Source organism: Xenopus laevis, chromosome 1S (genome assembly GCF_017654675.1).
Source record: "Xenopus laevis strain J_2021 chromosome 1S, Xenopus_laevis_v10.1, whole genome shotgun sequence".
Taxonomy (NCBI): domain Eukaryota; kingdom Metazoa; phylum Chordata; class Amphibia; order Anura; family Pipidae; genus Xenopus; species Xenopus laevis.
In genome coordinates, this window is record NC_054372.1 from 190,652,919 (window position 1) to 190,667,704 (window position 14,786).

The 14,786-nt window shown below is 39.9% G+C and overlaps 1 protein-coding gene across 6 annotated transcripts in view; it reads right to left on the reverse strand.

Moving 5' to 3' along the window:
- Nucleotides 1–14,649, reverse strand: part of wdr7.S (WD repeat domain 7 S homeolog) — a 241,781-nt gene extending 227,132 nt beyond the window's left edge. For 5 of the 6 annotated variants that reach the window (XM_018244558.2, XM_018244561.2, XM_018244556.2 and 2 more), the window contains exons 1-6: nucleotides 14,493–14,649; nucleotides 10,050–10,215; nucleotides 7,910–8,016; nucleotides 6,944–7,022; nucleotides 3,036–3,210; nucleotides 2,871–2,947 (exon numbers count right to left, since the gene is read on the reverse strand). In XM_018244558.2, the coding sequence (XP_018100047.1) occupies nucleotides 2,871–2,947; nucleotides 3,036–3,210; nucleotides 6,944–7,022; nucleotides 7,910–8,016; nucleotides 10,050–10,208 (597 nt within the window). In that variant the 5' untranslated portion in view covers nucleotides 10,209–10,215; nucleotides 14,493–14,649. The remainder of the gene's footprint in view (nucleotides 1–2,870; nucleotides 2,948–3,035; nucleotides 3,211–6,943; nucleotides 7,023–7,909; nucleotides 8,017–10,049; nucleotides 10,216–14,492) is intronic. The other variant, XM_041580608.1, reaches the window with a different exon arrangement.
- Nucleotides 14,650–14,786: the final 137 nt, after the last annotated feature.

Genomic DNA, 14,786 nt, shown 5'->3' on the forward strand with positions numbered 1-14,786 from the left:
CGTCAAAGCGAACAGTCCTGGGTTGTGATGCATTATTGGTCCCTGATTTAGTAGGTTTGGTCTGAAGTCTAGCCGAATTGGACTTGCTACTGACAGCTCCTGAAGATCGGAGAACCAGGTTTTCCGGGGTCAAAAAGGTGCTACTACTATTACTGTTGTTGGAGACTGCTTGATCTTTTTGAGTACTTGTGGAAGCAATGGAAGTGGTGGGAACACGTTCGCCAGGTCGAACTTCCAGTGTTATGTCATGGCATCTACCTCTGCCGCCAGCGGATCTCGATGGCAAGCGAAAAAGCTCATTGCCCTATGGCTAGGTTGTTCGGGATCAACCACCATTGGAGTGCTTCCTTTGTCGTGTGTGACAATCGAAGTGGTCGAGCTAGTGGCCCCCCTTTCCATGAGGATAGGATATTGGCTTGAAGTGGATGGAGGTGTATCTGAGCGAATGGGACTGCCTCTATAGCAGACACCATTGTCCCTAATAATTGCATTGCTTAGTGAACTATCGTGGTTTGGTTGAATAATAGGGATTGGGACTCCTGATCTTGTCTTGTTTGTCTCGGGGGAGACTTACAGTCTGTGTCACTGTGTTGAAGTCGAGTCCTAAAAATGTCATTTGCTAGCCTAGTGAAGGTTGGATTTTTTCCAATTTATTGTCCACCCGAAATCCTGGAGAAGTAGGTCTATCCTGGCCTTCTCTGCTGATCTTGCCTTTATTAGGAGATCGTAGAGATAGTGTCACCGAGATTCCCTGAGTAAAACCCAGAGAATCTCTCTGGAATCGGAACTGGTGTAATCACTCCTGTTCTTTCCATCTTATCTATGCATTGCAGAAAAAGCTTTGCTTTTGTGGGATTGGACGGTACCCTGGACATGATAAACTTCCTGGGTGGGGTTGTGGTCAACTCCAAATGGTAACCCCCTGAAATAATTTCATTGACCCAGGCGTCCGATGAGTAACGGATCCCTACCTCCCGGAATCGTAGTAGTTTTCCTCTGATCCGTTCTGGCGACTCTGGAGGATGTGCCGCGTCATGCTGAAACTGACTTGTCAGTGGGGGACTTATTGTAGGGCTTAGTGTTCTTCCTAGGAGTGCGATTTTTATCGTTTCCCTTTTGTCGGAAGTGAGAACGTTGTGGTGAATTATGTCGCCTTGTAAATTTCCCACGAAAATTTTTCCCCTTCTGCTGTGAGTCTCAGTGGAACACAGAATGCGTTCCATTAGGCGCGAGTCTCCCTCCCTGGCCAGTCTAACATCCACCCGCCCCAAGCGCTGAATGAAGTGCTCCTTTATGTGCTGTGGCTGTGGAAGGCATACGTGGGCACCTCATGGTGTCTCCAGGACAGGGGGGTAAGGGGGAGGTGCAACCAGGGTACTATAATATGCTTCCATGAGCTCCAAACATTTTACCGGTAGTGACCCAGGGTAACAGCCTCAATGTGATGTCACTTACCGTAAGCACCGGCCAGACCCTCTGCCCTAGTCCCTAAGTGCAAGAATTCATCTGGGTGGGTTTATCTCATAGGGGGCTAACCATTTTAAAACAGGTAACCCTGCTTTAGGTCCATCCTCACGGTAGCAGGACACGTAAAAAAGTGAATAGGATTGTACTGTGGGTGGGGTTAAGTCTGAACCAACACGCCCACTTAATTACTATTCAAGTGTCCTACTTCCTGGAGGATGGATCTTAACCCCATCATTCCCTGTGTCCCCCTAAGATGACAGAAAACATTTAATTCCTTGTTTTGTGACAAAAATTCATGTGATTTCCCTCCCTGTCCCCAATTTACATATGCAAATTAGGATTCGTTCAGCCAAGCAGAAGGATTTTGGCCGAATCCAAATCCTGCAGAAAAAGGCAGAATCCCGATCAGAATCCTGGATTCGGTGCATCCCTAGTTTCTAATATAGTTAGCCAAAAATGTAATGTATAAAGGCTGGAGTGACTGGATGTGTAACATAATAACCAGAACACCAATTCCTGCTTTTCAGCTCTCTTGCTTTCCACTGATTGGTTACCAGGCAATAACCAATCAGAGACTTGAGGGGGGCCACATGGGTCATAACTGTTGCTTTTGAATCTGATCTGAATGCTGTGGATCAATTGCAAACTCACTGAACAGTTATGTCCCATGTGGCCCCCCTTATAGTCACTGACTAACTCAGAGTTAGAGAGTTGAAAAGCAGGAAGTAGTGTTCTGGCTATTATGTTACACATCCAGTCACTCCAGCCTTTATACATTACATTTTTGGCTAACTAACTATATTAGAAAGAGTTTTTATTTTGCACAGCCTATTTATTTACCCAGTTTTTATTTTTACAGTGATATTCTAAAAAGTTGGTCTTCGTTTTTTATCTTGTCATTTTTTTAACATTTGTTTTTTATTGAATTTTTGAAGGTGCATACATTTATACATATCCATTTTGTCATTTTTAATTCGGTAGCTTAGAATTTCAGCAGCTATCTGGTTACCCTAGCAACCAAGCTATCATCTGAATGACAGACTAGAAGAAGAATCGGAATATAAAGAGAAGTAATAAAAACAAACAACGACACGCATAAACAAATGAAAAAAATACACACAAATAAAACTGAAGACCAACGGAATTGTTTCTAAGAATAGGTCATTCTATAAAAAGTTAATTTAAAGGGATACTGTCGAGGAAAAAATATGTTTTTTTCAAAACGCATCAGTTAATAGTGCTGATCTATTAACTGATGCATTTAAAAAAAAACAACATGTTTTCCCATGACGGTATCCCTTTAAATTAAACAACCCCTTTAAAGGGTTACAACATTCCCTGGAAGGAGCCAGATGAAATCTTTAATATTCTGTTTGCTTTTTGAAAGTTTCTCGGCTTCTTACCTGCATTCGATGAACTTCGGCAGTAATGATCCACACTTTAAGGATCCCGGTCACTGAAACAGCTACAACAGTATCCTCTAGAAAACAAGAGAATTAAAGTATTGAGACGATTGGGTTTAAGGACTAAGGCACAGAGGTGGTTACTATCCCAGCACCAAATGTCACCTTGGGTTCTGTGGGAGCGAATAATGCTCATAGAACTGATCCAGTCTGGAGAAATCTTGGATACCAAGGAGTAAAGCACATCCAGGCTGCTGGCATCCATCACAAGGACTTCTGGGTAATGGCCGTGACAAAGTAGCCTTCCTTCCCGCTGGCTCCCAATGGAGAACTGATAGAACTGACAAAGGAAGATCATTTTTAAAACAAAATAGTCCCATAAGACTAGGGGGAGTTATTTATGCCAAGAACTCTATAAAATCCGAATTTTTAGTGAGAAAAAAAACTCAAATTTTTCGAGATTATGCCCCGAGGATGGAAATGGTCCAAATACAAAATTAAGGCATTTCAGACCTACCAAGGTTGTATATAAATCAATGGGAGAGGGTGCTATCCTATTTGGAATTTTCTGTGGTCTGAGATGGAATTAGCACAAAAATCCGACTATTTCGGACTTTTCGGGCAGAAATAAAACAAAAACCCAAAAAAACAAAACAAGCAATTCAGGGAAAACCTCAGAGAAAAAAAAGATATGATTCAGATTCTCACTACATTTCATGTTTGTCCCCGATCCTATTAAATTGTGCTTTTTTAACAGTAAATAAGGTCCTTGGTGTACATGATAAACAACCTCTGTCTTGCTCCTTTATATTTAAGTGTGTATATTTTTATTTATAGTACAGGTATGGGACCTGTTATCCAGAATGGACCCGGGGTTTTCCGGATAATGGCTCTTTCCTTAATTTGGATCTTCATACCTAAAGTCTACTAGAAAATCATGTAAACATTAAATAAACCCAATAGGCTGGTTTTGCTTCCAATAAGGATTAATTATATCTTAGTTGGGATCAAGTACAAACTACGGTTTTATTACTACAGAGAAAAGGGAAATCATGTTTAAAATTTGCCTTATTTGAATAAAATGGAGTCTATGGGAGACAGCCATTCCATAATTAGAAACTTTCTGGATAACGTGTTTCTGGATAAGGGGCCCCATACCTATACTACTGTACAACACAAAAATAATATAACGGGCCCCATACCTGTAATACTGTACAACACAAAAATAATTATAAATACAATGTATACAGCTGCAGTCAGGATTTAGGGACAGATTTATGAAAGATCAACCTAGAGATCGATCTCGAAGAGAGGAATTGTCAGCAGTTCCATATTTTCCCTATGTGATGTCAGGAAAATTTGTAGAGTTTGTTTGAGTTGAGTAGTCAAGGAATTGTCAGGAGAGAGAAAGAGGCTGCTCTGATGTTCTTCTGCTTAGGAAAATAATTAGAAACCTTTCTCAAATCTTTCCTAAGCAGAAGAACATCAGAGCAGCCTCTTTCTTTCTCCTGACAACTTCCTTGACTACTTGGTGGTCAGACTGGTGGGAAACTGACCAGCAGGTGGCGCTGTTGTAACTAAATTCATTCATATTAACAGTACATGTATCCCTTAATATCTTGGAATTAAAAGAAAATAAATAATGAATGTAAATGACAAAAGTGCTTAGAATAGCCCCCTCATCAGTTTTACATTCACTTATTTTAAAGTTTAACTTACTCTTTAAATAGCAATACATATACAGCTAACGTACACAACATAGAAAATGTGTAATGAACGTATATTGCAAAGTTGCTCACAATTATGTTCTCTTTTATTAGGCAACATTTTGGTGTAAAATACTTTCTCCATATTCACAAACAGAAATCCAACTAAATTCCAACTCAACCGCCACTTTTCATATTTTAGTGAAAGAAAGACAAGTTTACAGACACTTTTATGAATTTGTCTTTCACACGACATAAAAATGGCACAAATACTACATTTTAAAAGACATTTTAAAAATGGAGTAAAGCTCAGTGTAACTCTTCCTCATGTCTCAAATCGATTATAATATAATTTGCTCTGCTTTTGTTCTCCCAATCTTCATTTCACACCTCTTGCAGGTGCCCATTGGGGAGTTATTATCATATTAATAGGGATTAGCATTTTATAGTCAGGGCACAAATTTCTGTCTAATCCTATAGGTGTAAAAGCCTCATTAACAAAACAAGTAAAAAACTGATTTAACAAAAAAAGTGAATTTTATATATAAAGTATTTAACTCACATTTGCATTATTTTACTAGTTTTATCTTAATGAATGAGGCAATATTAGCAATTTGAGTGAATATATGATCTAAAGGAAAAGAAAAGCGTCTCAGCCATTTTTTTTTTAGTTTTAGCAGCAATTAGAGACTTGACTTAAAATAAAAAAACATTTCTGATACAAATCCCTATATTATATAAAATAGCATTTCTTGTATTTAGACCCTTATATCAAGTTACAGAAGTGGAATTACACAAACGTGTAGGCAGATTTAGAGAGCCTGAAAAAAATGATGTATAATTTTCCTAGGTAAAATAAACCCCTCCCCAAAAAATTCCAATTTGATGTCAGGTGTAGTAAGGGCTAAAAACAAATTCAGAAAAAAATGTCTATAAAATGTCATGCAAAAGACAAAATCTGAAAACTGTCTGTTTAAAAGACAAATTCACAAAAGTGGAAATAGAGTTTTGTGAATTTGGTGGCAAATCTGACATTTTTATCTTATTGAGTCTCAATATCACCACTTTTGTGAATTCCCCCCATAGTGTTATTTTTATAGTAGCATATTCATCTCCATTCCAGAGAGGAGAGAGCACAATGTGCTGTGTACCAAAAACTCTAGGGGGTATATTTATCAAAGAGTTAGAAGTTAGAGATCGCCACCAGGGGTGCTTCACCAATGAGGCAAGTTGAGGCTGTCGCCTCAGGCGGCAGCGCCCCACTAGGTACCAGGGGCAGCAAAAATGCTGCTCCTGGTACTTTAAGAGCGAATTTCTGGGGGAGGGGGGGCAGCAGCAACTGCAGCTGCCTCAGGCGGCAGAGGGGCCAGGATCGCCCCTGATCGCCACAGTCCTCTAGAGTGAAATTCCGCCACTGTCCATTCATTTCTATGGGATTTTGAAAGGCGTATTTATCAAAAGGATGAACTTTCACTTTCACCCATTGATAAATATTCTTAAAAATCCCATAGAAATGAATGGAGAGTGGCAGAATTTCACTCTAGAGGACTGTGGCGATCTCTAACTTCACTCTTTGATAAATATTGTCAAGGTGTGTGCCTAAAGCATTTTTATAGCTTTGATAGCTTCTATTTAAAATGAACTATTTTTTTTCTTATTATTTATGGGTTCTCTTGCATTTGAATTCCCCTATCCCCATTACGTACTAGATAGACCAGGATAGTTATAGACAAAACAGGCTTTAATGGTGCTTGCACTTTATCTCTGTGTAATGGCCAACACTGATATTACAGATAAAGGGGCACATTAACTATGGGTCGAATATCGAGGGTTAATTAACCCTCGATATTCCACCATCGAAGTTAAATCCTTCGACTTCGAATATCGAAGACGAAGGATTTAAAGCAATTCGTTCGATCAAACGATCAAAGGAACAATTAAATCAAACGATTTTCCTTCTATCACAAATTGCCTAGAAAGCCTAACATTGGTGCTTGGTAGGTTTTAGGTGGCGAAGTAGGCGGTCGAAGTTTTTTTTTAAAGAGACAGTACTTTGACTATCGAATAGTCGAACGATTTTTAGTTCGAATCCTTCAATTCGAATGTTGAAGTAGCCAATTCAATGGTCGAAGTAGCCATAAAAATACTTCGAAATTCAAAGTATTTTTCCTTCTAATCCTTCTAAGTAAATGTGCCCCCAAGTGTCTTCCAAGCCAAATTCCTGACAATTCCCAAACCTGCTTATTCTCATTCAACCTGCCATTCATTCATATTCTTCAGAAGAAACCAGGTTTTTCTTGCTTTTATATGCTCCCAAAGAAAATCTGCATTTCCACAAGTAAGACTTATTGCTGTTGCTGGACTAACCTGTATTCCGGTGTGGGTGCATGCTAATTTGGTAAATTCCACACATCTTCCGTCATTTACATCCCAGAGGCACATCTCCCTGAAAAAGGAATTGGAAAATGTATCAGATTCAAAGAAAGTGTGATAATAAGCGCTCTTTTCATAGCCATTGAAAGTATTAAACATTTTAAAGGAGAACTAAAGCCAAACTAAAGAAGTAGCTAGAAATGTTTTACATTATATTTTGTGCTTCTGTACCAGCCCAAGGCAACCACAGCCCTTTAGCACTAAAGATCTGTGTCTCCAAAGATGCCCCAGTAGCTCCCCATCTTCTTTTCTGCAGATTCACTGCACATGCTCTGTGCTGCTGTCACTTACTGAGCTTAGGGACCCACTCACAATATACAGTACACATAGAATAGAAATGTCACAATATAAGGCTGATTAGTAATTAATACACATAATTACTACATGGCAGCACAGAAACCAGTGCAATTAGCATCAGAATTTAATAATCAGCAAACCTGTAGCATCAGCTTATATTACAGCCAGGGAAGCTCATTTTCTGCTGGATAATTAGTGACGAGCCCTAAGCTTAGCTTCTCAACAGCCAATCAGAGCCCACTGAGCATGTGAGTGTCACAGACACTTTCCAAGATGGTGACCCCCTGTGACAAGTTTGAAGTCCTGGATCATTGCTGCTATTGACAAGCTGAAACTTTAGGTTGGTGCAATAAGTTCACTATATAAAATATGGCATTTTTAGTAATATTAATTTTTAGGGAAATTTAAAATAGAAGCAAATGTATAATAACGGGGGGGGGGGGTAATTTACTGTGTATGTGCACCTAGAACAGGTAACATGAAAACAAAGAAGAAGTGGAAGAAGATGGAGACATGGTGCTCCTATAAAAGTTCCCCAGGCAAGGAGCACTGGCCCAGGGGCAAAACGAGGGGAAAATAAAGGTGATTTCCAAAATCACTTACCCACTTTCTGATGCGCTCACAATATACTGTCGGTCACAGGCCGCAGAAGCTTTAGATAAGCAGGTAATGGAAGCTGTGTGACCAAAGAGCAAGGCTCGAGGATTGATCTAGTGATGAAATGAGAGAAATTAGAGAATAAGTGGCATGGAGGAAGTATTTTTCAAGCAATACAACCATTGGTGAAAAAAACTTGATCACAATTTTTAGGGGCAAATTTCAAATTTGTGTGTCAAAACTCGAATTTAAAAGCACCAATTTGAACGTGAGTTTCATCATACCTCGGCCATGGAAACAGTTCTAATTCAAATATTTGCCACCTAAAACCTGCAGAATGGCAGGGGTCCTTGGACCCATTTGAATATGTTAATAGCCTTCCCGAAATGAAGAAAAAATTTTTGGAGGAAAATTCAATCGTATTCGATTCAAATATGAATTGAATTTACGGGTCATTACCATTCGATCATATTTTAGACGTTCTAATTTTTTCCATAAATAACCTCCCATTTCGAGTTGTGAGTACATTCAAATTTATTAGAGTAAAATAAAATTCACATCAATTCGAAATTCGACCTTTGATAAATCTGTCCTTAAGGGGCATATTTACATAGGGTCGAATATCGAGGGTTAATTAACCCTCGATATTCGACTGTCGAATGTAAATCCTTGGACTATCGAAGTCGAAGGATTTACCACAAATAGTTCAATCGAATGAAAAATGTTCGATCGAATGATTAAACCCTTCGAATCGTTCAATTCAAAGGATTTTAATCCATCGATCGAACGATTTTTCTTTGACCAAAAATTGATAGAAAGCCAATGGGGACCTTCTCCATAGGCTAACATGGCAACTCGGTAGGTTTTAGGTGGCGAAGTTGGGGGTCGAAGTTTTTTTTTAAAGAGACAGTACTTCGACTATCGAATGGTCGAATAGTCGAATGATTTTTAGTTCGTATCGTTCGATTTGAAGTCGTAGTCGAAGTAGCCAATTCGATGGTCGAAGTAGCCAAAAAACACATTCGAAATTCGAAGTTTTTTTTTATTCTATTCCTTCACTCGAGCTAAGTAAATGGGCCCCTAAGTGTTGCTCTACAAAACAGTTACAGGTTATTTAAAGGAAAACTATACCCCTCAAATAATGTAGGTCTCTATAACAATTTATTGCATAAAACAGCTCATATGTAAAACACTGCTTCATGTAAATTAACCAATTTCATAAAACTATAATTTTTTAGTATTAAGTGCCATTGGGTAATCCTAAATAGAAAATTACCATTTTAAAAAATAAGGGCCACCCCTGGGATTGTATGCTTCACAGTGCGCACAAACATACCAAACAAACTAAACTTGTTAGGTCATATGAGCCAATTAATAGACATGGCTGTGTCTTTTGCTTCCGCACGTCTTCCTGTTACAGTTAGAGCTACAGTATTTCTGGTCAGGTGATCTCTTCCTGTTACAGTTAGAGATGCAGTATTTCTGGTCAGGTGATTTCTTCCTGTTACAGTGAGAGCTACAGTATTTCTGGTCAGGTGATCTCTGAAGCAACACACAGACCATCATGAAATGATGGTTCAAGGCAAGAGATGTAAAAAGGCAATATTTACTTAAATATATATTCCAGTTTGATAAGATTCTTTAATATGCCCCTTAATTTGATATAAACTATCTTATGCTAAAGTATTCATTTTGGGGGTATAGTTTTTCTTTAAGGCAGCCATACAAGAGCCAATAAAAGCCACAGACAGACCGAGTCGACCACTTATTGGCCCCTGTATGGGGCCCTCTGATTGGCTTCCCCCATCAATATCTGGCAGAGAGTCAACCAGATGTCGATCGGGCAGGGATAATAATACTGTAGGATCGCGGACCACATCTGTTCGTTGATGCGGTCCACCTATCCGCCCACCGGTAAAGATACGATCATTGGGCCCTAGGGCCCACGATTGGATTAACCCGATATCGGGGAGAGATCCTCTCATTTTGCAAAACCTCCATACGAGAGGATCTCTATGTGTATGGCCACCTTTAGAGTCATCCTCTTTGCATCAAGGGAGAGAAGCTAGAGAAACGTTGCTGAAAGAAAGTTCCTAAATAGAAAGTAATAGGACAGGGTTTCTAGAGGAAAACCAAAGACACTCACCTCCAGCTCAGATGAAAAATCCCAAAGGCAGATTTGTCCATCGTGGCATCCAGTTACAATGGTTTCTAAATCATCCATCACTAGCACCGTGGAAATGCAGTGAGTGGGAGCCTTACGTCCCCAAAGGACTATGGGAAGAACTAGACTGTTCCCTGCCATTTTACACCTAAGAAGAAAAAAAAAAAACAAATGTTAAAAACATTTTAGGAGAAATAGAGAGCAAAACATATACCTGATCTGTAGAAAGCATAATATTTTGTAGTTTAAGGGATACTGTCAAAACAAATCAGTTAATAGTGTTGCTCCAGCAGAATTCTGCACTGAAATCCGTTTCTCAAAAGAGCAGATTTTTTTTATATTTAATTTTGAAATCTGACATGGGACTAGACATATTGGCAGTTTCCCAGCTGCCCCCAGTTATGTGACTTGTGTTCTGATAAACTTCAGTCACTCTTTACTGCTGTACTGCAAGTTGGAGTGATATAACCCCCTCCCTCCCCCCCAGCAGCCTAACAACAGAACAATGGGAAGGTAACCAGATAACAGCTCCCTAACACAAGATAACAGCTGCCTGGTAGATCTAAGAACAACACTCAATAGTAAAATCCAGGTCCCACTGAGACACATTCAGTTACATAGAGTAGGAGAAACACCAGCCTGCCAGAAAGCAGTTCCATCCTAAAGTGCTGGCTCTTTCTGAAAGCACATGACCAGGCAAAATGACCTGAGATGCACCTACACACCAATATTACAACTAAAAAATACAGTCGCATACAAGCATGTAATATCATGCGTTGGGGAGAGTGTGTAAAGATCTCTGCCATGGGACTCTGGAAATGGGTTCTCTGAAGTGAGAAACGTGTGTCACATCTGGGTTTGGGGAGTACCAGGAGAACTGCTACCTGCCTAATGCATAAAGCCAGCTCTGGTCTTTGTTTCCATATAAATAAAAAATAAATGCTGCAGAGATTAATTGACTCTTCAATGCTTCCTACTCTGTGGCAACAATTTCAGCAAGACTCTTTCCTGTTTAAAGGAGAACTAAAGCTTAACTAAAGAAGTAGCTAGAAATGTTGTACGTTATGTTCTGTGCTTCTGTACCAGCCCAAGGCAACCACAGCCCTTTAGCAGTAAAGATCTGTGTCTCCAAAGATGCCCCAGTAGCTCCCCATCTTTTTTTCTGCTGATTCACTGCACATGCTCTGTGCTACTGTCACTTACTGAGCTTAGGGACCCACTCACAATATACAGTACACATAGAATAGAAATGTCACAATATAAGGCTGATTAGTAATTAATACAGATAATTACTACATGGCAGCACAGAAACCAGTGCAATTAGCATCAGAATTTAATAATCAGCAAACCTGTAGCATCAGTTTATATTACAGCCAGGGAAGCTCATTTTCTGCTGGATAATTAGTGACGAGCCCTAAGCTTAGCTTCTCAACAGCCAATCAGAGCCCACTGAGCATGTGAGTGTCACAGACACTTTCCAAGATGGTGACCCCCTGTGACAAATTTGAAGTCCTGGATTATTGCTGCTATTGACAAGTTTTAGGCTGATGCAATAAGTGTAGTATGTAAAATATGGCATTTTTAGCCACATTCATTGTTAAGGTTTAGTTCTCCTTTAAGCTTTGTAATGTCCTCATGCAAAAAGCCATGTCTATACAAAATGAGGTTACAGAGATGCTAGTAGAAGAAAATGCCTGGTCAGAGCTCAACCCACCCAAACACTTTGGCAATGAACTGGAATGATGACTATGAGCCAGGCCTGATGCCCAACATCAATGCCCAGTCTCACTAATGCCCCAACAATAATCCAGCGTCCAGTGGAAACCTTTCCAGACCAAAGTTCGCACAAACTTCACATTAAAACCCTGGGATTCAGAATGATATTTTGGACGGTCAGATGTTGGGATACTTTTGGCCATATATACAGCAATCCAAATTCCCCTGACCACTTAATAGTCAACAGTGGGTATGGTTTTATTAAGTAACAAGTAAAGGATGTGCGGACATTAGCGCCAAAAGAAATGTTAGTTTGGCTAGTGGCTGGCAATCTTGGCAATATAACAGGAGAACATTTCACAATCAACATTAAAATAAAATGAATTCTCTAATACATGTATGGGACCTGTTATCCAAAATGTTTGGGACCTAGGGTTTTCCAGATTTCTGGAATTTGGATCCTCACACCATAAGTCTACTAGAGAATCATGTAAACATGAAATAAACCCAATAGGCTGGTTTTGCTTCCAATAAGGATTAATTATGTCTTAGTTGGGATCAAGTACAAGCTACTGTTTTATTATTACAGAGAAAAAGGAAATGGATTGTTTATAAAATTTAGTCTATGAAAACAGGCATTCCATAATTCTGAGCTTTCTGGATAACGGGTTTCCGGATAACAGATTCCATACCTGTATGCACATCGGATATAAAGAAGGAAACTGGAGGCCCAAAATGCAGCACTTGCAAACATATATACCATGACAGAAGTAAAGCAACATATAAAATAGGAGCTAGTGATTTACACAGAATCCTACAATAGGTATGACAGCAAGCTAAAGAAAAGCTTCTCCCTTTCCAATCATCAGCTGGAAATTCTATTTACTCATCTGTACAATGACAACTTTATCATGAATTCCTTAGTATGACCTTACACCACATTGGCTATCACCAAACTGACACCAAATCTAAAAATTCCTCAACTGTTCAGTCCTTAAATAGCAGTTTGATGCTAAACACATCGCTGGGGTAATGTGAAAACCCTAAAAGCACAACGTTCTCATTGGAGGGGTCTCAGATATGAGAAGAGAAGATGTCAATCCTTCTGAACCTTTCGGGGACATTGAATAGCCACAGTAAAAGAGGGTAATGCGCCCCCATGGAATGCATTTTGTTCTTATAGAGAAATTTGTGGTTTAAACGTCAAGTTCTTGGGGTAGTAGATGGTGCTGCCTGGATCAAACTTCCACCTTGGCTCCCAGAAAGACAATCCAATACTAGGGGTAATTGAATGGTCAATCTAAGAGGACCAAAGTTAACGGGAAATCAACCTCCCAGACTGCACAGGTAAGTGGGGATCAGAAACTGTCTGCACCTTTCACAATAAAAACATCCAAATGTTCTACCAGGAGAAACCCATCATGGCACCATTGAGCAGGACTATGATCTTCTGATTTTCAGGGGAAGTTATTGTGATAAAAGAACTGTCAAATGAAGGCTTATTACATGAAAAACCTAATCTGCTTTGTACTTATCATTTACAAGGTTTGAAGGTTCAGTAAGATGGATATTGACCCAGAGAAGTGATGGGCAGCACTCCAGGATAAAGTAAAAATTGCCTTTATTTTACATACAGCAGGGCAGCATAGCAACGTTTCGAGCCTCGCACGGCTCCTTGACAAAGAGCCGTGCGAGGCTCGAAACGTTGCTATGCTGCCCTGCTGTATGTAAAATAAAGGCAATTTTTACTTTATCCTGGAGTGCTGCCCATCACTTCTCTGATTCCTGTGGCTCAGTGTGGAAGGACACTGCGGGAGGTGCACCCAAGCAATTGAGGAAATTAGCCAGGTGTGTGCCCCTCAAACCCCTTTGGAGCTGGATATTGACCCCCCCAAGAGAATCCCTGCACTGATAGGGGCCCCTTGTCCTCTAACTCCTGCCCTGGTATTCAGTAACCCAGCGATATCTGTGTGGCCCTTCAATGGCTGTTGAAAAGCAACACTGTGCAGCCCAAGTTGGCAGAGTTATAGTTTAAGAGCTTGGCTTCTGCTCTCTATAGATTCCCCTTATACACTGGTTTCTATTACAACATGAGGGTCTGCAGATTGGCCACATTATTGTTGTATACAGTGACATGAAATATTAGAATATGCCCTTTGTAGAGATAGAAAGACAGAGAGAGATAGACAGACAGACAAAGAGACAGACAGACTGATAGCGAGACAGATAGATAGACAAACAAACAGATAGCTATAAAGATAGACAGAGATAGATAGATAGAGAGAGAGAGAGAGAGAGAGAGAGAGAGAGAGAGAGAGAGAGAGAGAGATAATGAGAGACAGAGATAGATAGATAGATAGATAGATAGATAGATAGATAGATAGATAGATAGATAGATAGATGATAGACAGATAGATAGATAGATAGATAGATAGATAGATAGATAGATAGATAGATAGATAGATAGATAGATGAGAGGCAGAGATGAGAGAGAGAGAGATAATAAGAGAGACAGAGATAGATAATAAGAGACAGAGATAGACAGATAGACAGACAGACAGACAGACAAATAAATAAATAATAAGAGAGAGAGAGATGATGCAGACGGGTGCTACACATACAGTCAGATATTTACATATATACATGAATAGCTCTCCCAAACAGCCTGGTGGGTATATGACCAATATAAATCATATTCCCGTTACTCACCTCTTACCCTTTCTCCCCCGCAGATGAAGGTGCCGGCCCTGCTGCTCCCAGCCGATCCCCCCTCCTTTCTCACCTACTCAACCAGCTGACAGTCTCTATGACGACTATTCCGCGCTTTACGGTTCCACTTCCGGAATCCCCGACATTTTGCATGTCACGTGCTCAGTGCTCGTCACGCGGGGAAGCCATGTTGCGCACGGGCAAATTAGCTATGCGCGTGATTGCTTATTTTTTTTCCTGGTTCCTGATGCCCGATCCCAAGATGGTTGCCGTCGCGCTAAACTCACCTCACGT